General features: G+C 56.9%; 7 protein-coding genes across 7 annotated transcripts; 2 read left to right on the top strand and 5 right to left on the bottom strand.

Moving 5' to 3' along the window:
• Positions 1–1,037: 1,037 nt before the first annotated feature.
• B0T26DRAFT_856346 (NADP-dependent oxidoreductase domain-containing protein) lies at positions 1,038–2,475 on the top strand. The gene is made up of 3 exons (XM_060447693.1): positions 1,038–1,726; positions 1,820–1,995; positions 2,065–2,475. Exons 1-3 carry the CDS (start codon positions 1,277–1,279, stop codon positions 2,420–2,422), a joined length of 984 nt encoding a protein of 327 aa, XP_060297448.1. The 5' UTR covers positions 1,038–1,276; the 3' UTR covers positions 2,423–2,475.
• Positions 2,476–2,565: 90 nt separating this feature from the next.
• On the bottom strand, positions 2,566–4,340 carry B0T26DRAFT_741515 (permease for cytosine/purines, uracil, thiamine, allantoin-domain-containing protein; the record flags this gene model as incomplete). Its single annotated transcript, XM_060443980.1, has 4 exons — positions 2,566–3,310; positions 3,404–3,559; positions 3,670–4,209; positions 4,252–4,340. The coding sequence occupies 4 exons, from the start codon at positions 4,338–4,340 to the stop codon at positions 2,566–2,568; spliced, it is 1,530 nt and encodes a 509-aa protein (XP_060297447.1).
• A 1,077-nt stretch (positions 4,341–5,417) lies between these two features.
• On the top strand, positions 5,418–7,549 carry B0T26DRAFT_741514 (putative choline dehydrogenase; the record flags this gene model as incomplete). The annotated part of the gene is made up of 4 exons (XM_060443979.1): positions 5,418–5,812; positions 5,886–6,469; positions 6,566–7,441; positions 7,527–7,549. The coding sequence occupies 4 exons, from the start codon at positions 5,418–5,420 to the stop codon at positions 7,547–7,549; spliced, it is 1,878 nt and encodes a 625-aa protein (XP_060297446.1).
• A 284-nt stretch (positions 7,550–7,833) lies between these two features.
• Positions 7,834–8,880, bottom strand: B0T26DRAFT_645281 (uncharacterized protein; the record flags this gene model as incomplete). Its single annotated transcript, XM_060437703.1, has 1 exon — positions 7,834–8,880. The coding sequence occupies one exon, from the start codon at positions 8,878–8,880 to the stop codon at positions 7,834–7,836; it is 1,047 nt and encodes a 348-aa protein (XP_060297445.1).
• A 1,940-nt stretch (positions 8,881–10,820) lies between these two features.
• On the bottom strand, positions 10,821–12,616 carry B0T26DRAFT_779164 (uncharacterized protein). Its single transcript, XM_060446663.1, has 3 exons — positions 11,615–12,616; positions 11,175–11,477; positions 10,821–11,121 (listed from the first exon to the last, which is right to left on the bottom strand). Exons 1-3 carry the CDS (start codon positions 12,464–12,466, stop codon positions 10,972–10,974), a joined length of 1,305 nt encoding a protein of 434 aa, XP_060297444.1. The 5' UTR covers positions 12,467–12,616; the 3' UTR covers positions 10,821–10,971.
• Positions 12,617–13,593: 977 nt separating this feature from the next.
• On the bottom strand, positions 13,594–14,401 carry B0T26DRAFT_856340 (uncharacterized protein; the record flags this gene model as incomplete). Its single annotated transcript, XM_060447692.1, has 2 exons — positions 13,594–13,940; positions 13,999–14,401. 2 exons carry the CDS (start codon positions 14,399–14,401, stop codon positions 13,594–13,596), a joined length of 750 nt encoding a protein of 249 aa, XP_060297443.1.
• Positions 14,402–15,975: 1,574 nt separating this feature from the next.
• Positions 15,976–17,517, bottom strand: B0T26DRAFT_831204 (uncharacterized protein). The gene is made up of 5 exons (XM_060447469.1): positions 17,130–17,517; positions 16,771–17,073; positions 16,517–16,704; positions 16,346–16,486; positions 15,976–16,216 (listed from the first exon to the last, which is right to left on the bottom strand). The coding sequence occupies exons 1-5, from the start codon at positions 17,452–17,454 to the stop codon at positions 16,103–16,105; spliced, it is 1,071 nt and encodes a 356-aa protein (XP_060297442.1). The 5' UTR covers positions 17,455–17,517; the 3' UTR covers positions 15,976–16,102.
• Between the last annotated feature and the right edge of the window lie 6,213 nt (positions 17,518–23,730).

Raw genomic sequence — 23,730 nt, 5'->3', positions numbered from 1 at the left:
GTCTCTAAGACACCATAGAATGCTACTGAGACCTCTCTATAATCAACACACATTAAGGATCGTATTACCAGGCATCAGAGCAGCTCACCAACCCCAATTCTTGAGGCCCTTGACCAAATTGTAAAGGGTATAACGAAGGTTATGCACGAGGTAGTATTAATGAAGGCTCGTATACGAGAGCTTGAGGAGACAAATACAGCCCTAAGTAAACGCCGGAGGGCTAAAAAAATCGTATCCAAGCAGGAAGACCATTGACTGTACAGGATGCAAGCGATATTCTGGCTGAAAGGGATGCATACGCCCTACTAGAGGAGGAAAAGTGGTCGGGAGGTGGCCGTACAAGGAGCAATACAGCAGGTTCACGGCCCTGTAACAATTGCGGCAAAACAGGACACAAATCTCGTACGTGCCAGGGGGATGCGAAAATGGATAAGGGATTGGATTCTAAGTAGTTTTAATTGATCATTTTTTTGTGGTATTAGTGTGTCGTGCGAAAGCTCAATTGGGGTGGGGAGAGTGGCCACTCGCTATACATGGCCACTCGCTATGCAATTACGTTACGGAATTATTGCTGAAAAATACACGAATATTTTCACTCGCCGCCCACCCTGTTCTCGGGAAATCCCAGTGTCTGTCTGGATGTCGAGTCCTGTCTGGATGTCGAGTCCTGTCTGAATGTTGAGTAAGTGTCAGAAGCTCGCACTCTCAGCGCCCCCTCGGATTGGTATGGATCCAGATGGCCAGTTACCAGATGGCCAGTTACCAGATGGCCAGTTACCAGGTAGTTGAAGAGGGCCATTCTGTGCCGGTGATAATGTCGAGACCCGTAGTAATAGGTGTTGGCAGCTCAGCAATCGACGAGAAAGAGAAAGAGGCGGTTACGCCACCCATTTGTACAAGGCCTGCGAGTTTGGTGGAATCCTATCTGCTAATTGGTCGAGGTTGTCCCGAGACTTTCGTCCGCGGGCGAATTTAGCGTCCCACCTCTTCTTGATCCCGAGCTGCCATTCGCCAACTGATTCCGCCGCGGCGCTGGAGATGAGGGGTGGTAGACAAACGCCCTGAGACTTTCGTCCGCGGGCGATAACCGGAAACACTTAAATTACCGTTTGGCGACAAAGGAGAGTTGGTTTGGAATCTTGGATTATTACTCCAGCCAAGGGTTGTCACTCCGATCGACCATCGCCCTTCACAACTTCCAGTCCCCGATCGATTTCTCGCATCTGTTGCTGACGACTCGGCCTGCACGGCCTGCACGCTCGTTGAGATCAGACCGATGGCTCCGAGAGGCAACCCCGCGCTCATCTTTGGTGGCTCGGGAATTGGGGCCCTGCGAGCTGACGGCTCGCTGATCGAAGGATCGTTCTCGACAGCCGAGGAGGTTTCTGACCTGCTCAAGACGCTCCAGTCGCTAGGAATCAACCGCATTGACACGGCAGCGCGCTATCCGCAGGGCAACTCGGGCGCTTCCGAGCGCCTCCTCGGCGAAGCCGGAGCCGCCAAACACAACTTCGCAATCGACACCAAGATATATGTCGCCAATGACTTTGCGGGCAGTCTTGAGCCGGCTGCCATTGAGATGTCGCTGAGAGACAGCCGCGAGCGTCTGCAGTTGCACGACGCGCCCATCAACGTACTGTTTGCTCATGCCCCAGACCCAAGGACGCCGCTCGAGGCCCAAGCCGCCGGATTCGACGCCCAGTACAAGAAGGGGCTGTTCAAGGAGGTGAGCAAGCCGTGCCATGTAGTGCCACCCATGGCCGTGCCATGTAGTGTCACCATGCATCATCTTCAGCTTCTCACCACCTGTTCACCATAGTTTGGCCTCTCCAACTTTCCCCCGGAATCGTTGTCGGAGCTGCTGAAAATATGCCGAGAAAAGGGCTACGTGAAGCCGACCGTATATCAGGGCCAGTACAACTTAGTGTCACGTAGGGTTGAGACAACTCTCTTCCCGCTCCTGCGCGAGCACGGCATGACTTTTCACGCTTTCAGGTAGGATGGCAGCTCTGTTCCTGTCCATGTTTTTACTCACCAGTTGGCTCACATCGTACGACTCTCCAGCCCCTTGGCTGCAGGGTTTCTTTCTGGACGGCTGACAGCTGGCGACACGGCGGGCACCCGCTTTGACAAGAACAGCGCCGTCGGCGAGATACTCCGCGGCCGCTACGATAAACCGGAGATGCACGACGCCATCGACTGCCTCGACGAAACCATCGAGCCGCTGAGAATTTCTAAGGTCGAGGCAAGTCTGCGCTGGATTTATCACCACTCTGCCCTGGGAGCTGGCGATGCTGTCATTCTCGGCGCCAGCAAGACGTCGCAGCTTGAGCAGAACCTGGAATCCGTCTCCAAGGGCCCTCTTCCCGATTTTGTCGTGGCAGCCATAGACGAGATGTGGGAGATTGTTTCCAAGGCGTGAGGGGTCTGCCAGTGTGCGGTTCACGTCGATCAAGCAAGTCCAGAAGTTGAATCAGTACCATTTACTTTTCTCCATGATTCCATGTTCTCCCTGATTCCATGTTGCAGCATGTCGTATCCCGTCGAGATGCGGCTATCTTCCAATCATCTTCCAATCATCTTCAACTCCAGCCAACGCAGTGGTGGGTATGAGACAAGGGTAAAGGCGCAGCCCACCCAGATGCCAATGTCGCTGTAGCCAGCCAGCTGAGCAAGAGGGCCAGTGAACCACACTTGGTACATGCCCAAAATTGCCCCAACCCATCCGAGCAGAAACGCGGCCAGGGCAGCCAGGCCGATCGGCAAATAGGTCTTGTCCTCGCACCGTGTCCAGTCAAAGGTCTTTGCACCGCGGCGGAAAAGCAGCGACTCGAGAAGAACAATCAGCACCATAAACTCGACCCAGTACCCCATGAGAGCGAGAAAGTTTTGGAACACGACCATCAAATGGTCGCGGCCGGCAAGGGCGCAGACGAGCATGACGACGACGATGACGCAGCACCAGAGCCACCGCGGCGCCGCCTTGCCGTAGCGTCCCAGGACCTGGAAGCCCAGCGCCGCCGAGTACGTCCCGGGAATGCTGTTGGCGATGACGCCCAGCGCCACGACCACGCCGCAGAAGCCACCAAACCCGGACAGTCCTCGGAAGCCTTCGACAATGAGTGCGCCGACCGAGACGGCGTAGGCGTCGGCCCAGGCCTGGTTCGTGGGGATTCCAGAGGCGAGCCCGATGCCGATCATGTAGACTAGAGTGAACGAGACCCAGAGACCTGCCAAGGTCAAGAGAAAGATCTTGAGCTTGGATGTCTTTTCGGGGTAGTAGACGTAGTAGTCGGAAGCAGCCGCGCCCCTATTCTCCATTAGCCTGAGCAACGAAACCAGTTCTGGCCACTGGTTGGACTCGGGTACGATTAGCAAGCGAAAGACTCGTCGAGAAAATTACCAAGAGTTGGGCACGTAGAGGCACAGGGACAGAAACGAGAGGCGGTTGGCGGCCAATGTCGCACCGTCGCCCGTCGACTCCAGCGATGCATCGAAGTGCGAACCGGCGCATCCGATAAGCACGGACAGAACGAGCAGCTGTGGAAGCCAGGCGTATCTGGTTCGACGAAACGCACCCGACAGGGAGTTAGTATTTCGTCAACAAAGCGTGTTCTCGGAACATTTCTCGGAACGTGCAGGGTTGGAGTCACGAAACACAGCACGCACCTCTCGTAGTAGTGAAAGAGGTACATGCCAAACACGGCCACAACCCAGTTGACAATGGCCACGACAACAATGCCAACGACAATGGACATGGCGCCGTCGCTGACGGCCGACAGGATCTGACCCGAGATGATGAGGTTGAGCGTGGTGTAGCCGACCATGAGGACGATGTTGAGTAGACACGGCAGCTTGGAAGGCCAGTACCCCATGAGGTAGCGCAGCACGACCATGGTGCGGTGGCCGCTCTGGGGGCCCCAGACGGCCATGTAGCCGGTCGAGGCGCTGCCGAGCAGCCCGCCGACCACGGCGCACACGGCGCTGTCGGCGAAGCCGAGCTGGAACACCAGCGGGCCGAACAGGCCAGTCGTGAGGTTGTTGGCCGAGATGTTGGCGCTGAACCACAGGATGGCAATCTGCAGATCCGCCGCCAGTGATGGCGCTTGCCTCTCCTCGGGCTCAACGCGCGCGATGCCGCGGGCCTCGAATCCCGCGAGGCCTTCGATGCGGTCGTTTAGCCGGCGGAGGAGGGAGGTGACAGACCCGCTTCCAGCTGGCGGTGCTGCCCGGGCGCCAGTCTCGTCGGACGAGACAGAATCCGCGGCCTGGACTGGCTGGGCCGAGCCCTTCTCGGCGTCATCCGCGGCAGGTTGCATGTCGGCGGTTGTTGTCGACATATCTAGTAGTGACTACGACTACACGACAGCGCAAAGATTGGAGAAGACCAATGCGGAACGAAAGACGGCGAGGGAACCCAACTTCTCCAAATCTCGTGATTCTCACACGTCCAATGTAACACACGGCGCGCGTCCAAGACAGAAGGGAGGCGTTTGTATCATGACTGCGCAAAGGATATTGCATTTGTATCACGACTACGTAAGGATATGGCATTTGTATCACGACTACGCAAAGGATATGGCCTTACTATCACGACTACGTAAAGGATATGGCCTTACTATCACAACTCGTAAAGGATATGGCCTTACTAATGAAAAGGTGGGCATTGCTGGTGTGAGAGCGGCGGCCCTCGCCCCAGGCGGGCAGCACAAAAGAAGTGGAGGGAAATATGTGCCAGGGTCTTCTGGCACTCCTAGTTCTCGAGGGGTTAGAAAGCGGGGTTGGTGTAACAGCCGGCACATCTCGACGTGCAATGGTCGCTAGTCAGCATCAGCCGTGATTCGGCGGGCGTGGTGCATCAGCCGTGATTCGGCGAGCGTGGTGTGGTCAGGGGACAGACGTGGTCATGAATTGCGACTTGTACTTGTCGAAAAGGCTTGGACACATCAGCGAGACACGATCAGCAACACGAAGCCGCCGCTCTTTATCCACAGCGGCTATGTAGTTATATGGCTGCTGTGGTGCAGTTCAGAAGACAGCGTAGGTACTCAACGTCTAGAAGTCTAGGTCACTCGTTCCCGTCGTTTCGATCAATAATTCAAGCTATCGAGCATGGGCCTTGTGGCTCGACCCGGCCCCCGTTCCCGTCGTTTCGGTCAATAGTTCAAGCTATCGAGCATGGGCCTTGTGGCTCGACCCGGCCCCCGCAGTAGTCCCTCAGGGTCGCACCGCATGCACTGTTCTTATTGAGGAATCTCACTTCATTCCCGCCCACACCAGCAAAATGCCAAGGTCGGCTAGGCTTGACCTTTACAAAGAGTATTTACACATTAGCGAACTCTAGACTCGCTGGGATCCCCAACGGTCAAACACCGCCTGAACAAGAATCTGAATATTCGGAGGACTCTCGAGGCGATATGGACAGTCAACACGTCACGGCGGAAGCCTTTGCAGCGAGGCAGTTCGACTTCCTGGTCGTCGGCGGCGGCACCGCTGGGCTAGCTGTTGCGGCCAGACTGTCTGAGGATCCCCGCTTGGTCGTTGGCGTGCTCGAAGCCGGATCGTCTGCTTTTGGCGATGAGGCCGTTGAACTACCCGGTCTCGCAGGCCGAGCGCTCGGAACCGACCTCGACTGGAATTTTGAAACTGTTCCACAACCCGGACTGGGCGGGCGAGCCGTCCCGTGGGCTCGAGGAAAAGTCCTGGGTGGCTCCAGCGCCCTGAACTTTATGACCTGGAACAGGGGCAGCCGAGGAGACTACGACGCCTGGGCGGAGCTCGGGAATGCTGGTTGGGGTTGGGACCATCTCCTGTAAGCTGTGTCTCCGATTCCCCCGGATTGTGGTTCGGGGAGGGAAATAGAATAGAGGCTAACTATTTTCGAGACCCTTCTTCAAGAAGAGCGAGACATTTCATGCGCCGACTTCGGACTCACAGGCAGCCGCTCGAGCAGCGTCTTCCCATCCCGGGCTCGTCGGGCTGACCGGGCCTATTCAGATCTCGTACCCCATGGAATACACTTCCTCGCACGCACATTGGCACCGGACTCTCGATTCGGTTGGGATCGCTGCCGGCGACTCTCAGCTTGGTGGCACCAACGTCGGCTGTTGGACGAGCCTATGCTCTGTTGACCCCTTAAATGCGACGAGATCGTACTCGGCTACTTCCTACTACCGCCCCAACACCTCTCGACCCAATCTGGTGGTTCTCGCCGGTGCCGAGGTGTCGGAAATCCTCCTCGATCAAGTCGAAGGAGCAGGCTGGAAAGCTCGAGGGGTTCGCTTCGCCCACGGCGGAAATGAGTTCTCAGCCTTTGCCTCGCGTGAGGTCGTCGTCTCGGCGGGGTCCATCAAGTCACCTCACCTCCTGGAGTTGTCCGGAGTGGGCGGAGCGGCAGTCCTTTCCGCCGCCGGAATTTCCGTAAAGGTGGACAATGCCAACGTCGGCGAAAACCTCCAGGACCACCTAAGTATGCAGCCCCTGAGTACGCAGCCCCTGAGCGCGTGCGCGTTGACGACAATTGCCGCTGACTGTAATCCTTTACGCTAATCGGGTTTGCATAAAGCAACGACGCTCGTTTTCGAGGTAGACAGCTCGCTGAGAAACCCGGACGACCTCAAACTCGACGAACATCTCGCGGAGGCCCACGAAGAATACGCCCGTTACCGTACCGGCCCGCTGACCGTCCTGCCAGTCTCGATGGCATACGTTCCTGTCTCGCACTTCGTGCCACAGGAGACGATTGACGCCATACTCTCGACCGCCCCAGCGACGCAACCACCCAACAGCAACGTCTTTGCAGAACGAGACTCCATCCTCCGCCGCCGTTTCTCTCCCCAGGCCCAGACTCTGGGCCATGTCGAGTATATTTTCGACCTAGGCAACTGGGGTGCCGATTTCGTCCCAGACGCTTCAAGCGGGAAAAAGTATGCGAGCATGCTACAGATCCTCCAGTACCCCTTTTCGAGAGGCAGCGTCCACGTCAAGCCTGCGCATAAACTGGGGCCACACGAGACGGACGAGAAAGGTATCGCAATCGACCCCCAGTACTACGCCGGACACCAGGGTCACGTCGACCTCGAGATCGCAATGCATTGCCACCGTTTTGCCGAGACGATCTGCGCGGCCCAGCCCCTCGCCAGCATCCTCCGCGGGCAAGTGTGTCCCCTGCCGTTTGAGAGCCGCAGCGATGGCGACCTGCGGGCGTGGCTCAAGCGCAACATGGTGACGGACTGGCATCCGGTGGGAACGTGCGCCATGGGGGGGAGGGGGGGCGCTCGCACTGGTGTCGTGGACGAGAGGCTGCGCGTTTACGGTGTCGAGGGGCTGCGAGTCGTCGACGCCAGCGTCATGCCGCTGCAGATCAGTGCGCACTTACAGGCCACCGTGTACGCCATTGCCGAGAAGGCGGCGCACATGATTCTCGAGGACATTAGATTCGGTAGTGACAGAGAGGCTGAGGAACCAGAGTGGATGATCTGCGGAACAAGTTTATGATTTTGCACAAAACGTTCACTCCCAATCAGACTTCAAGCTGCATTTCCAATAAGGCTCTCACACAGGACCACTAAATAAGGGAATAGAATTAAGATGCCTAGCAGAGAATCGAACACCAATTCTGTTAACTAATCATTCCGTTAATTATTCCGTTAATTATCCCGTTAAATCACAGAGACCGAGAATTTCCCACATCGGAACACATCGGAACACATCAGAACATATCGGAACACATCCAAATTCTCTCCCCCTACGCTGACAGGCCCTTTCCAAGCCCGAATTCTCCCAAGTCCGAATTCTCCCAAGTTGCCACAAGGTAGGTTTCACAGGCAGCAATCAATAGTTGTGCCACAGCGCGTGGTCTGTGCCGAGGGCAAAGACGTCGATCCGGTTGGGTCCCCACGATGCCACGGCGGGCGGCGACTCGACAGTCCCCTTGACAGACTCCCAGGCCTTCCAGCCGTTAGAGTAGGCGCGATGCCAGACGGCGCTATCGGTGCCGACGCCGTAGATGTCGAGCTTCCCGGGCGCATCAGACACGACCACCGGGAGGGACTCGAGCGTGCCGCCGAGGCTCTCCCAGCCGCCCCATCGGGAGCCGTCCCACCACTTGTGCCAGAGCGCGTGGTCGGAGCCCACGGCGAAGACGTCGATGCGGTTGGGTCCCCACGAGACGGCAGCCGGGTCGGAATGGAGAACCCCGCCGAGCGACTCCCAGCCGCCCCAGCGCGAGCCGTCATACCACTTGTGGTACAGGGCGTGGTCGGTGCCGAGCCCAAAGATGTCGAGCCTCCTCGGTCCCCACGAGACGGCCGAGGGATTCGACGTCAGGATCCCGCCGAGGGACTCCCAGCCGCCCCAGCGCGAGCCGTCCCACCACTTGTGCCAGAGCGCCGAGTCGCTGCCAATGCCGAAGAGGTCGATGCGGTTGGAGGCCCACGAGACGGCCGACGGGGTGCCCTGGATGATGCCGCCGAGCGACTCCCAGCCGCCCCAGCGCGACGAGCCGAACCACTTGTGCCACACGGCGCTGTCGGTGCCGACGGCGAAGATGTCGAGGCGGCCGGGGCCCCACGACACGGGGACGGGCGTGCTGTGCAGCACGCCGCCGAGCGACTCCCAGCCGCCCCAGCGCGAGCCGTCCCACCAGCGATGCCACAGCGCCGAGTCGGTGCCGATGCCGAACACGTCGAGCCGGTTCGCCGCCCACGACACCACCGACGGCGGCGACACGAGCACGCCTCCGAGCGACTCCCAGCGGCCGGGAACCGTGGCGCGCGTCTCGAGGACGGCGGCCTTGTCGCTCTGCTCCGGAGACGGGAGGGCGGCGACGAGGCTCAGGCCGTGGACCAGGTGGCCGAGGAGGTGCGGGAAGCGGACCATGCTGGAGGTGCTGTCGGGTGGGTACCGTGCGGTATTCGAGAACTTGCCTGAGAGGCAGAGGAAGTTTTTGGGTGTGCAAGATGCGGGATCTGCCCTGACGACGGTCGGGTGTGCAAGATGTGGACTCTGCCCTGACGACGGTCGGATGATGCTGAGAAGCCCCGACAGTCGGATGATGCTGAGAAGCGACGACGGTCGGATGATGAGAAGCACCGACAGGACTGATGCAGGCTCGCGTCTTATATACCCATCTTGACGTGTCTCGAAATCACCAGACCCTTCCCTCGGTGGAGCGTTTGAGACAAGACCGAGCAATCACGTCGTTGCTCCGCCCCAGGAGCCAAGTAGAGGCTGTACAAGACGCAATTCCAGCCCCGGACGTCGGCATGGGCTCGTACGACAGTGCTGGGCGGAACCTAAATCAAAATGCTAGCCTCTGGTGTTTGCCAAACCGGCGAGGCCAATTGCCTCGAGGCACGTTGCCGACCGGAGATGCAGCTCGGAATCATTTGGCAGTGTTCCAATCGCGCCGTGGTGGAGCAAGTGACGGGTAGGTTTCAATTACAAACGGAAATCAGCTCAGGAACATGAAACAAATCAAGAGCCGGTCTAGGGAAAACGATTAACCTCGCCTCGCCCAATGGGTGCGCTGCGCCTGGTTCCCGAGAGGTGAAGCTTCTCAGCCCCGACACCCGGCATCAAGCTGACGGCGGCTGCCAACCAGACCAGGCTGACTCAACGACGCTGTAGGTTGGCATTAGGTAAAATATTGGGAGCTTTCCTTTTCGCCTCTGAATATTGGGATCTGGAAGTAATCCGACAGACCTGGCGTCAACCCGTGTCCAATGCCGGGTCAAGCGAGTCTATGTTCAATTTTAGAAATAATATGTCAGGCACTGCCCCAACGCTAGACATTGGGCACGACTCTCAGCCCGATCATGTCGTCTTAGCGACACAGTGTAGTACGAAACTGACGCCATTAAGTCGAGATATTCATCAATTCAGCAACAATCAGAGGCGGCTGCCCGTTGCCGTTGGAAGGAAGCGTGAGCCCGACCAAAGCTCTACCGACAGAACCAATTTCCCCGTTTGTATCCGAGACAGTGTCTTGTGTTACGTTTTTCGCGCGTCTGGCATGATGGTAAGCATTCCGGCCAAGGCTCTTTCGCTCGGTCAGGTGAGCAAGCAAACCAAGGCGTATGTCTCACGTACATGCAAGGGGATCGCTTTTTGCACCCCGCATCACGGTCGGCATTGCTCAGGCGGTCGCGAGACGCGTCGATAGAATTACTATGTGTATAAGGCCTCTAAGTGGCCGTTCACCGCCCGGGAATGGGCCCATTACACTGCCCCGTCGCAACACGAGCACGCGGCCAACAAGGCTCAAGGCACGCATGCGGCGCGTCGGCGATGCCATTCTCGCCACCAGTCCAGCCGCAAAATCGCAGCACAACAGCTCATACCAGCAGCAGCAGCAGCCAAAACGACAGCCAACCAGAGGCGGCATCTGCGTCACGCCTTGGTGCCAGCGGTTGACGACGCGCCTCCTCCACACAAACCTCCTTTTCACAGTTCCCCGTTTCCCTTTTCCAGTTCCCCGCCTTGGTGCCAGCGGTTGACGACGCGCCTCCTCCACACAAACCTCCTTCTCCCAATTCCCCGTTTCCCTTTTCCCAGTTCCCCGTTCCCCTTTTCCTAGTTCCCCGTTTCCCTTTCCCCGCGAACAGCGCGCGCCTCGGCACAGCCCCGCGCGGCCGCAAGGGCGCAAGATGCAATGCTGTCGTCTCATGGCGGAATATGGGGAGAAGGAGGACCCTGAAAAGCTGGAGTAAGTGAGACGGCGCAGTCCCTGACTGCCAGTAGAACCGACAGTGACACCGCCGAATGCCAAACGCGGACAGCGCAGACTAGGCAATATACGCCAGTGTGTCAACCAGCTGCGTAAAGTACTGGCCGCGGCCTTTTCTACTAGAATGGCCAGCTGATTAGTTCCTGGCAGGCAGGCAAGCAGGCTGGCAGGCTGGCAGGTAGGCAGGTAGGCAGGTAGGCAGGCTGGCTGGCTGGCTGGCTGGCTGGCAGGCTGGTAGTTAATCAGGCCGACGCCGAGTAGACGCCCGTGTCGTCAAACGGCTTAACCCCTAGGGCCGACCAGGCGCCGCCGCACATGAGCGCCGGGTCCGTCTCCTTGCCGCGGAACAGCAGCTCGGACGAGCCGTCCCAGAAGTGCGTCATGGAGCGGTCCTGCGGGTACAGTCAGCACACGGTCAGGCACGGAATAGCCACGGGTCACGCACCAGGCCCAGCGTTAGCTTGATCACGCCGTCGCCCCAGCGGGGCTTGTACTCGAGGGTCGGGGCCTTGCCGCGGGCGGCGCGCACGATGTTGTCGGCGGCGATCTCGGCCTGGCGCGCGGCGATGCGCGAGTTGGGGTTCATGTCGTGCGTGTCGGCCACGTCGCCGCACACGTACACGTTGGGCAGCGACTCGTCGGCGATCTGCAGCGTCGGCCTAACCTTGATGTGGCCCGACGCTGCGATGCTGCTCGGTGCCAGGTCCGCAATCAGCCCCGATGCCGGCTTCTGCCCCGTGCAGTTTATCTATAGTCAAGTCAGCGGGCTGGATTTCTGGCTGAAAAGAAGGGGGGGGAGGGGAAGGGGAAGGGGAAGAGGAAGGGGAAAGGGGGGGGGGGGGGGGGGGGGGAGGAGAAGGGGGTGAAAGGGGGCCTAGCACTTACAAAGCAGTCGCACTCGATCTTCGTCCCCGAAACCAGCGTGATGTACTTGCCGTCCACGCTGTCGGCGACGACCTTTTCGCCCAGAACGACACGCACGCCCAGCCGCTCGAGCGCCTCCATGGCGCCCGTCTGCAGCCCCGGGCCGAAGCGGTGCATGACAGCCTGGCGCGAGTGCACCAGCGTGACCGTCTTGTCTGGGTACTGGTGCTTGGCGTCGGTAGCAACCTCGACGCCGGCCGCGCCGCCGCCGGCCACGACAATGTGGCCCGCCGCCTTGATGCGCGCCTGCATGGCCCGGAGCAGCTCGACGCCCGCCGCCTTGCGCTCGTTGCCGACGCGCGACGGCAGGCCGTCCGTCACAGCGGACCCCGTCGCGATCAGCAGGAACTCGTAGGGGATGCGCTCGCCGCCGCTCAGCTCGACGCTCTCCCTCCCGACAGAGACGACGCGGTCCGTGACCCAGCGCACCATGCCCGCGGGGACTTTCTTGCCGAAGAAGGCGGGCGAGTAGGGGATGAAGGCCTTGTGCTCGTGGCCCTCGACGACGCAGAAGCGCGGCAGTACCCAGGTGAAGTTGAAGTGCGTGTTGGGCTCGACGACGACGACGCGGTAGCGGCCGTCGCGCGGCAGCGACAGCGCCAGGATGCGCGCCGCGAAGTAGCCCGCGAACGCCGCGCCCACGACCACGACGTTCTTGACGCCCGACGGGTCGGCCGGCGGGTTGGGCGTGCCCTCGGTCAGCGACGCGATCTGGGCTGACGCGCTGCGCCAGAGGACCGAGAAGAAGACGCGGCCGGCGTAGACCACCAGCCGCGAGAAGAGCAGCGCCTTCCGGATCCGTTCGGGCAGCATTGCGGCGGTGCTAAGTTAGGGGCTGCCAGAAAGGAAAACTCTGGCGATCTCTTGTGTGGCTCACTCACCCCAAGTTCTTGTTCGGTACGAGGAGTGGCTCTCGGCTGTGGGCGGGTGGACCAAGATGCTGTCAATGGTGTGAAGAGAAGTTTCCAGCAGTGGAAAGATTCCAGGAGTGGAAAGTTTCCAACAGTGGACAAGTTTCCAGCGGTGGACAAGTGGAAAAGAACAAACACCAGCGAGAGAGTGAAAAATTCCCAGAGCAATTATCACAGAATCCTCGACAAGCTGGTCAACACTGCTAGTAAATACAAATTGAGAGCAGACAGTAATATCGATAGATTAGATGCCGGAACAGAATTCGCAGCTCGGAACAGGCGGAAGCAAGAACGGGAACGGGAAGACAGCGCGCACTTCTAAAAGGGGAATGCGAAGAGGCACGCGAGGTTCGGTTCGCAAACAGAGAAACACAGGGGCCGACCAAAAAATAGCGGCACCCGGTGTGGGTTGTGCCAAGGATTGCGCGGAGGGGATGCGGGCCCGCGCTAATGCACTTTGATTATCAGATGATCTGATAACCCGCTTGGCGGCCGGTGCCGGCGACTGTGACCGGGGCAGGGGGGCGAGGCAGGGGGGCGAGGCAGGGGGGGAGGCAGAAGGGCGAGGCAGGAGGGGTTTGGCCCTGCAGATTCTTTGTGGATATTTCTACGCGTTAAATTAATTATTTTGGATGCTTGGTTGCGTGCATTTGTCATGGGTCTTTGGGTAACTTCGTGAGAGGCATCACCGACTAACCCCTTAACCCCCCCTCTTCCCCTCTTCCCTGCGTCTGACATTCGGGAGTGACATGCAGCTGATGACATTGTTGAGATGGCATTGTTGAGGGACTTTCACGGCCAGCTTTACGCGAGGGATTTGCTTTGGACAAAAAGAATCATTTTGGTTGTGGCTACGTAGCAGCGTGACTACCAGTCAATGCCAGCCTACCAGTCAATGCCAGCCCTTGTCTCAAAAGCAGAAAATACCGACGCCCAACTCCTCATGATAATTATGTAATTATGCTGTCCCGCACAAGGCCAGTCCTCATGCCTCCTGCCAGATCCCCTGCCTCACCCCCGAGACCGTGCTCAGGCGGTAGCAGTAGCCTTCGCGGCTTTCGTCGCCGCCAGCTCCTTCCAGCTGGGGTATCCCAGCGCCTTCCACTCGTAAAATGTGGTGCCCTTGGCCGCGGAGGGCATGCGCACCATCAGCGGTACGACGATATCCTCGTCGGCCCCCAGCACGTCGGCTTTGTGCACGATGGTCTCGTTGAGGCGCTCGTAGCCCATCTTCATGTACAGGCCGACCGTCGACGGCGACGACTCGAAGTACAGCGGCAGTGCCAGCCGATCGCAAATGTCGATGCCCCAGTGCACCAGCGCCGCGCCAGCGCCCTTGCCCTGCGCCTCGGGATTGACGCCAATGACGTGCGTGTCTGCCGGCGTGTCGCGTCAGCGTTTGCCGCCCCTGGATCATTGGGAAGGGATGCTTACAGATGTACGGCTGGCCGCCAAACAGGCCCTCGCGCATCTCCCACAGCGGGTTGAGGACCTTTTCGGCGCGGGCGCGGTGCTCGCCGGTCAGCCAGGGCACGCCGTGGTTCTTGCGCTCCTCGGCGGCGCGGGGGCGGATGAAGATGTCGCCGAGGGCCATGCCGACGACGTCGCCCGAGTCCATGTCAACGCACTTGAACGTGTACTGCGTGTCGCTGGTGTGCCAGTAGCTGAGCGTGCCGGCGGCGTGCGCGGTGCGGAACTCTTCCGAGTCGACCGACCCGTCGGGGAACAGCACGGAAAGCATCAGCTCGCCCATGCGCTCGCCCTTGAACGCCGCAAAGTAAATGTCGTACACCTTGCGGATGTCAGGGATCAGCGCGGGGAGCACGGCGTGGACCATCTTGTCGGACTGGGTCTGTCGGACTGGGTCTGTCGGTGGGATGATGAGGAGCAGGCACTGAACGAGGCAAGATCTGCGTTGGGGGATGGGGGGGGATGGAGGGGAGTGTGTGGAAGCGGGACAACAAAAGTCGAGGCAGGTTGATGCGCGGTTCAAAGTTGGGACTTGGGAGGTGGGATGATATAACACTTGACCCAGCAGCCCGGGACGACCGAGGCGACTAGGGTCCCCAAGGTACTTTCTGTACCTTCCCAGCACCAAGTTACGAGGTCTGAATTTCACGCATAACTCCAACGAATCTGCAGCCCAGAGCCGTCACGGTTCTCTGGCTGTGGGTGCGGGTGTGGGTGCGGGTGTGGGTGGTGGTAGCATGCAGGCGCTAACTAGAACCCGGGACTAGCTTGGTAGCATTCTTGGCCTCGCACACAGACTTGGCCCACCCGTCCTTCCAGCCCACCCGTCCTTCCAGCCCACTCAAATCCCGCCATGTGCGCTGGATTCTGGAGCACTCAGTGATTTGTTGATCGTTGTCGGCCCGGGGCCGGCCGGCTCGGAGTCCCACGAGGAAAGAGCTCGGCTGTTAACCAACTACCAGCTTGACCAGGCCCCGCTCGAGAAGACGACCGAAAGCAAACTGGCCTCCAGCACATCGTGCGAAGCTTGCGGCCCTGGCAGCGGGGGCAACTTGGCGGGTAGTGCGGTGGAGCCCCATCCCTTTAGAGTTATCAGATCCGCTGTCCCGTTGCACTAATGCAGGATCCGTCTCTTTGCTCCGAGCATCGGCAACGAGCACCCACCCATCACGCTTCTGGCGCCTGCCCCGCGTGAGTTCGTCGGAGCCAGAAAGAAAACCCGGCACACGTGACAGGGGATCCTCTCGGACATGAAGAAGCCGTACACGTGACAGGGGATCTCTCAGACATGAAGAAGCCGTACACATGACAGGGATCTCTCAGACATGAAGAAGCCGTGCACGTGACAAGGAGACTTCTCTCGCGGACTGGGCACCTCACCTTTCCCGCTTGGTGTCTGACTCGATATTTGAGATTGTCCAAGACATAAGATCGTACCCAAATCATAAAAATCCCAAACAGCTACAATGCACGTCGGCAGAACGTGAGTCTGTGACACAGCTTTCCAACGGTTGATAAAAAGACACAGGCCACACACGCACTGTGATTGATGAATGCAAGATTTTCTCTTTTGTGTGTGTGTGTGTGTAAAGTTGTTGGAGGAAAATCCGCCACCGGTTTAGCGGCACTTTTGCTTTCGGCTGGCGCCTCGCTTACGCCTCCCGCCGCATCCCGGAGCTAACATTTAGGCCAGGGATCCTACGGAAGATGCGGACGGGTTGCATCGTCGGATGCGAACGGGTTGCATCGCCGGATGCGGACGGGTTGTATCCCCGGATGCGGGCTATGCAAGTATCGCGGCGTCCGTGAAGCCGGTACATGACCAGATAAGATTACATGATGCCAAGCTTCATTTGCAAATTTAGTGGGAACGGGATATGATGGGCGGGGCGGTCCAAGACAGGAAAGCTTACGTCTTTAGTACTATCCTGTAACTGCTCTGCTACCTTCTTCATAAACCCCACTGCAAATTATCTGCGCTACCCCAGCACCCTGTGCCTCCTTGGCGATAGTGTACTTGGACGATCAGGTCTCGATCAAGATGTTGAAGTCATCGCGACGATCAAGCCTAGTTCACCGCTCCTCCGACTCCACGAAGAACGTCCGGCGAAACCGGATTCAACACTGGAGATGTCGTCCCAATTTCTATCGACTTCAAGGTGGCTTCACCGGTATCGAACCACTAGACACCCATTAGCATCTTACGACTTAGCATAGATCCTATATCGGTAGAGCCGCTAGGTTCTATGCTTTCAGGATCCGAACCCTCCTTTTCCCAGGCATCCTCAATCTTTTCTTTAATGCCACTTACTTCGAGGATCTCCGCTATCCGAAAATGGACCCAAAAGTACTTGGAGTTTGGTAGCGGTACGGGAGGGTCGTTCGATGCTAAGGTAACAACATCAGGAGCCTCATATCCTGGATATGTTACCCAGCGGGTTCGATATCGATTCTATTAGCCCTCGTATATCAGCTGTGTTACTTCCGGAGTCGAATATATCTTGGATACACTTACGTCGTCTAAAGGTTCGAAGGCCAGATTGAAGGTTCCAAACTCCGCATGAAGGGTATCCCACATAGTTAGTGCGTTTTGGTGCTGGTTGATAGTCCCGGGGCCGATCAAATCCTTCAGACCTGGAAAATATCTATAGAGGGCCCACCAGATCGTAGCTTTATTTTGAGTCTAGTATGGTTAGGATTTATTTAGTGCCTAGGGCGGCAGAACAGGAGCGTAACGTTTTATCTCTTGTGCACTTTGCGTGTCGAAGTTCCTAAGTGCGAACGGCAGTATATGGGCACATTGAGTTTTGACCATCCATCCTGCAGCTCCTGGTACTTTTCCCCTTGACTTCCCATCGACCCGCCCGGTGAGAGCACAACGATGACCGTCTCTTCGCAAGCAGTCGGCTTTTAATACTCGTTGATCGTTTCGAGAAGAAGGCTCAATCGTAGCTATGCTAGATAGGATGTCGTTGTTTGCATTAGGGCGCGGACTTGGTGTGATTGGCGTTTTGGGATTCTTGCCACCGGTTCCCATCACTAAAGCAGAACTGGTTAGCTGAATGCAACACGCAGAAAAGGACAGGTTGAAATACTAGGCTTGAGTATTGCATCCACCAAGAAGTTACGTAGTTGTCGTAACTTGGCCGAATCATCTTGGAGAAGACGAGTCTCCGACACTAGAGCAAGTTGACCGCCCTTGAGCAGTTTCATCACAAATGCGCGCAGAACCTTGGGAGTACCATCATCAGGACCATTTGGTATGTAGCGGTTCTCCAGTATCTTCAACACCGTGGTGCGGGTGTCGTACCAGCGGTCACTTTCTTCGAGGAGCGAAGACAGCTCCGAGCTTGCCACAGAGTCTGGTGCGGGGTGCGGTGTGATGGCCGGGAATTTGCGAAGTGGATCCTCGAAATCCATCTTGATCAGGAGACAAGAATTGGGTACGACCTGTGGAAATGCGAGACGATGAGAGTTTGCAGTCTGTGGAAATGGCAGAGAAGGGAAATTTTGAGCCTAAAAGTTTGCAGCCCGCTTGGGCCCACACAGGGCATTGGGAGGAGCGCTAGCTCAGCACACGCAATCACTGACTAAAACTATCAATACTTGTGCTTGTATAAAAGCAATATGAGGCCAAGCCATTAGGGCAATCACTAGGCGCTCTAAAAGCATAACCACCGTGTCAGAGAGTCAGCATACAAGAGATCGATGAGCGCAATACACAGCGCTGCAGAAGAGACGGAGCCCCAAGAATGGGAGACGTGGCTAGAAGGGGCACGCCAACTCAACGGCGCTGCGGGGGGACTCGAAATGGAGTGATCAGAGGAGACCAAGTCTCCGTCGCCATTGTAATGCAGGCTACTTGCTTAAGCGTGGAGGAAGAATGCCCGCCCAGACAACCACTAGAACCATCGTCGCTATTGCTGGAGAGCTCGACACCAACTGGTATCAACTTTAATCCCCGAGACTTGACACCAACTGGTGTCACAAAAAACACTCTTATGGGATAAAACACTCTTATGGGATAAAACACTCTTATGGGCACTGAAAATTGTGTTGTGTCTTTGATCATTTCTGTTTGCAGGTAGGTCCTGTGGTCCTCTTTTTATGGGGCTAACGCTGTGGCTTAGTGCTTCTCTAGCCACTACGGTTAACTGACAGGTGTGTTCTTAGCGTGCAGGGAAAACTGCCGCTTAAAGTGGCGGCAGCGCCCGCTAATTCGGCGGCCGATTTCCCTCTAACCTACACTCGTGTACGAAGGCTCGCCAAAAAAAAAAGGGTCGCCTTGGCTAGTGCGCAACAAAATCAAGCCGAACCAAAAGAGGCATAGCAACACCATCCCCCTGGTCAAGCCAACCGAGGAAAAAGAAACAAAATAACACAGCTTCTTCAAAATGGAAGATTTTTTAATTCTAACAACTGCGCTAAGCTCGTTGCATTACCAGCTTCATTCTCGTATGTATCACGATAACTGCACGCACGAAAACATCGTCGCAGGGCGCTTCGAAGAAGAGTAAGGCCAATGACAAGGCCAAGCTCAATTATAGGATTACGGGGCAACCCGCAATACCGTGATATCCACTGCCTGCAGATGGGTATACCATACTAACCGCCCAATCTAATAGCCGAACCCTACACCCACTCGGGGTAAAACTACGATCTTAGTATACGAATTCAAGCCCTAACTGTTCGTAGTACTCAAACTACGTAGGGATCCTACAGGTCGAAGGGTTGGTAGATCTACCGGGGGTAATGTTGTGTCTATTCTCCCTCCCTCTCTGCGGAACTAAGGTAGGTTCTGCGTGCGACCGGGGTTTTTGTGTATGTGTGTGTGAGGTCCGCGCGCCGCACATGCCTACTTGCACGTGCGTACTCGCGCGATCTCTGCTTCCTCCCTGTTAGTGTGCGGTCACCAGTATCGCTATTCCAACACTAACCCTCTACGACAACGGTCTATCACGCCCTAAGGTCTTCGAGAGGCTAGGGATCACTATCACGGCGCAGAGGAAGCTATACGAGAAAGCCCTATCAAGAGGATGGAAAAAGGGGGCACCTATATTGCAGGAGTACTTGGTAGATGGAAAGCGCCCTGGCCGGCCGTCAAAGATCACCGTACGTACCAAAAAGCCCTTAAGGTATTAATCTATAAGAACTTAATAACACGGACCTTTCCTGCGTGGAAAATCGCCCCAGGGCTTCGGAAAGGGGGCATCTATGTGTCCCGGCGGACTGTGCTCAGGGCGCTTGCTTCTATAGGGTGTGAGGACCTGGTCCTCCAGACCTCCCAGACGCTCTGACTAATCAGACGCCAGTCGGGTGGATCCACCCGACTGACCAATGGAAGCTCGGCCAGAGCCCCACCTTGAGACGCGCTCTGGAAGAATCTCGCGAGGGGAGGCTTTTGCTTCTTTTCCCTTTTCTCTGTAGTTTAGAATCTTCGTCTATAGCGCCCAATAGAGGAGTTCCGCCCTCATTCCAAGCCGGCCGTGACACAATTCTAAACTCCCAATTCTCATCGCTGGCCAGCGATCAATAAATACGTCAAAACCCCACAAGCAACCCACTACGTCGGCTGTGCACGACGATAAACCAGGTCACAGAAACCCCCAAACACCACAGCGTCGATGCCCAAGAAGAAAGATTACGGACCACCGATACGCCAATCCGAACGCCTCCCCCAGCCGAAAGAGCTAAGCGAACGGACCCAGGAGGAAGCGAACTTGAAGACCGAAGAGTCTGACGAAGAAGTCATAGCAACCCCCTCGAGCATAGAGCTTGCTAAGCCCGCTCCACAGCAACGCGACACAGAGCCAAACGAGCCAGTCACCAGTATAGAAGTCGACACCCCGATAGACAATATGACGGGAAACGAAACCCGTAGAGTATCGGGTGACGATGGCGCCCCGAGCGCCGAGGATTACCGAGTTCTGCTTGCCCAAGTGGCAGAACTCAGGGCGGAGGCAGCCGCCCGCACCGCCGACGGCGTCAACCGCCGGGCCCGAACTGTCACCCCTGCCGAGAGCGCTTTCAGTGGGGACAGCTTCACACCCATTGGCTTCGCCGCCCTTCCCGCTTTCAAGCCCTACGGTCAGGACCAACACGCCGTCAACCAAACCTTCGACCGGAAGGCTCGCAAGGCCGGTATCGACCCTGGAATTTTCAAGGGGGTTGACGGAACCTTCGATAAGTGGATCATCAAGGTGGCCGACAAGTTGGTAGAAGACGATGCCACTTTCAAGACAGAACGTAGCCGCATGGCGGTTCTGAACTCTCTTACGGAGGGACCCCCGAACGACCTGCTGGAGAGTCGGTACAGCTCTCAGGAGATGCCCTTCCGCAACGTCGCCGAGATGGTAGCTACGTTGTCGACTGTCTACCATGATGACAACCAAGCCACGAAAGCCAGGGCCGAGCTAGCCAAGCTCAAGTATGATCCGGCGAATAAGGACGTGACTATCCATTCATACATTGGATTAGTCAATAGCTTGGCGGATAAGGCTAATGTTGCTAAGTCGGAGCGCAAGACCCTACTCTGTGAGCGTATTCCCGCTCGGCTTGACCCCCGACTCTTGGGAGACTCAAAGAACCCGACAATCTCCTATGAGGCTTTTGCTGGTAGCGTCGCGGATGCTGCTCTAGCCCACCAGCGCGCTTGGGAGGAGAACCAAGAGCGCAAACAAGAGAAGAGGGATCGCCGGACACGTTTGCCAACCACTCAAAGCGAACGGGCCTATGTTAGGGAGTCTCGAGGGAAAGACGATACTTGTTTCATCTGCCGTAAGGAAGGTCACTTCGCCCGTGACTGCCCCGAGAGGAAGACTATGGCCAAGATGATGCTAGACCTTGACCAGGATCCTCCTACCTCCCCGGAGCAGTCATCCTCGTCCTCTGACGAATCGGAAAACTACTAGGACTGTCGGAAGTCTCCTCGACAGTCCGTATACCACGACTAGCTAAAGTGAGCAGATCGTCTGGATCAAAAACCTTCCTATTCCCTATTCAACTCCAATTGGAAGGAATTAGCCTCAAAACCAAAGCTCTTTGTGATACCGGAGCAGATATCTATTTGTCAATGACCCCGAAGATGGCCAGTAAGGCCGTAAAGCTACTAGGCGCCGTTCAAGAACAACTCTCCAAGCCCATCCGCCTCAATGACTTTAATGGGGTACTCGCCGCCAAAGCCACCCACCAGATCCGTCTCTCCCTAGAACTCGACGGACGGAGATTCCCACGACAGAAGTTCCTCATCATCCCCACTGCCGACGATGTAATCATCGGACAAGAATGGTTCATCAAATATCGCGTTGGCCTTTTTCCCGCCACGCGAACCATAATCTGGCCTCAAGATCTACCAGCGCTCGCCAAGTATTCGCCCACCATTGCTATTCCATGCCAGACTGGTTCGCTCGACGTACAGGCTCAGGCAGATGCGGTACGTCGCGACCGCTTAATAGCTGAGGACGAAAGGCAAGCGAGGGTCACCAAGATTATCCAGCGCCCTTGGAGAACGATAAAGCCAGTTGTGGCGCCCATCACCCTTTCTAGCCCCAGAGACCAGGACAAGTCCCCCGTAGTCAACGTGGCAGCTCTCTATAGGCAAGTGGAAAATGACCCCCGGCAGCCCAGATGGTCTCGACAGAATATGCCGGATACACCTATTTCTTTGAACGTCGTTGCGCCTCGTCCAAACTGGCAGACCCACGACGGACAGCCAATTCCTTTCCCTGCCGGCGAAGATCCCGAACACGTCAAGAGAGTTCGCGAGAAACTCCCAAACGAGCTCGCCCATCTTGAAGGCTTCTTCTCCAAGAAAGCTTCGACCGAGCTACCGCCGAGCCGTGAAGGGTTCGACGTGACCCTAGACTTGGAGCGACCTTTGGAAGGGAAGCCCAAGAGGTTCTATACACCCGGTCACCTTCTCCCTCTGGAAAAAGAGACGGTAGACGAGCTTCTACGGATTGGATTCGTGGAACCCTGTATGGAGGAGACAGCCGCTTCGACGCTATTTGTACCAAAGAAGGGTACCGAGGAGAAACGTTTCTGTGTGGATTACCGATGGGTCAACCAGTTCCTGAAAGGACGCCAGTTCCTCGCACCCGATATCCAAGGAACGCTTTCCAACTGCCGTAACGCCCGCCGCCTGACCAAGATCGATATTATCCGAGCTTTTAATCGTCTACTAGTCCACCCCGACTCAAGATTCTTGACGGCCTTCAAGACCCGTCAAGGAACCTTCCAGTGGAAAGTCCTACCCTTTGGACTCAAGGTCGGCCCTGCTTGGTGGCAAGCCTTCATCAACGCTCAGCTGAACGAGCTCCTAGACAACTTTGCCAGCGCCTACGCCGACGACGTTCTCATCTATACTCAGGAGAACGAGCCACACTTCGCACACGTAGAGGAGGCCATCTATCGTTTGTATAAGGCTGGTCTACAGGGAGACATCAAGAAGTCTAGCTTTGACGTGGAAGTCATTGACTACCTAGGGTTAGTTCTCGAAGCTGGGAAAGGCGTACGTATCGACCCAGAGAAGATCAAGGCCATCCAGAGCTGGAAGTTTGAGGACCTACGTTCGATACGCGCCGTCAAGTCCTTTTTGGGCTTGTGCAACTATGTCCGAGTCTTCTGCCACCACTCTAGCGATGCCGCCGAGCCCCTGTCCAAGCTATTGAGGAAAGGTAGTGAATTTGTAATGGGACCCGAGCAACAAGCGGCCTTTGAGAAACTGAAGAAGCTGGCCACCGAGGCCCCAGTCCTCGCCTTCTTCGTCCCCGGCCGCCCGACGCGAGTGGAAACGGATTCTTCACGCAACGCCACTGGAGGCGTGATCATGCAACAACAGCCCGACGGAGTCTGGAGACCCGTGGGCTACTCGTCGAAGAACATGACTCCGGCCGAACGTGCGTATCCGATCCAGGATCAAGAGTTGCTCGCCGTGGTCAACTGTCTCAAGGATAACGAACCTTCTCTTCTCGGCCAGGAGTTCTTCGTAGTCACGGATCATAAAGCCTTGATCTACTGGTCTACCAAGCGGTTGCTGTCCACCCGTCAGGTCCGATGGTCCGACTTCCTAGGCCAGTTTGACATCACCTTCCAGTACCGCCCTGGACGAGAAAACGTGGTTGCCGACGCTCTATCACGTAAGACCGTTGACTCGCCTACGGTTAAGGCACGAGAGGAGGAAGATCGAACGTTCCCTCTGATCCCAGCAGAACGTATCCAACCAGTCCTAGCGCCTATCTCCAGAGCGTTAGTGAGTCCGGATATGCCTCGCGGTGCTGACTTGGTGGACCTGATCCAAGAGGAAAACGAGAAGCAGAGTCTGGGCGTGGATAACGGTCGTCTCGTGGTACCGGAAGTCACGTCCGACGGAGCGGTCTATCTACGAACGGCCCTAATCCGAGAAGCCCACGAGCCACCTATCTTTGCACACCCAGGCCAAAACAAGACTATCGCGTTCCTCAAGAAAGACTTTTGGTGGAGCACCCTCCGACAGGATGTCAAGAGGTATATTAAGAACTGCCGAAGCTGCCAGAGGAACAAGACCCGTCATGATAAGACCCCGGGCCTCCTGCACCCTCTGGATGTGCCGAGTGAAGTCTGGAGCCAGGTAGTCGTTGACGGGAAAGATATGCCGAAGGATCGTCACGGCTACGACTACGTTTGGGCCTTTATTTGCAAGTTCAGTAAGATAATGGC

The sequence above is a fragment of the Lasiosphaeria miniovina genome (genome assembly GCF_030549165.1).
Source record: "Lasiosphaeria miniovina strain SMH2392-1A chromosome Unknown B0T26scaffold_4, whole genome shotgun sequence".
In the NCBI taxonomy this organism is placed as follows: Eukaryota; Fungi; Ascomycota; class Sordariomycetes; order Sordariales; family Lasiosphaeriaceae; genus Lasiosphaeria; species Lasiosphaeria miniovina.
The sequence above is the reverse complement of the archived record's forward strand: the minus strand, read 5'-3'. Positions and strand labels throughout refer to the sequence as shown.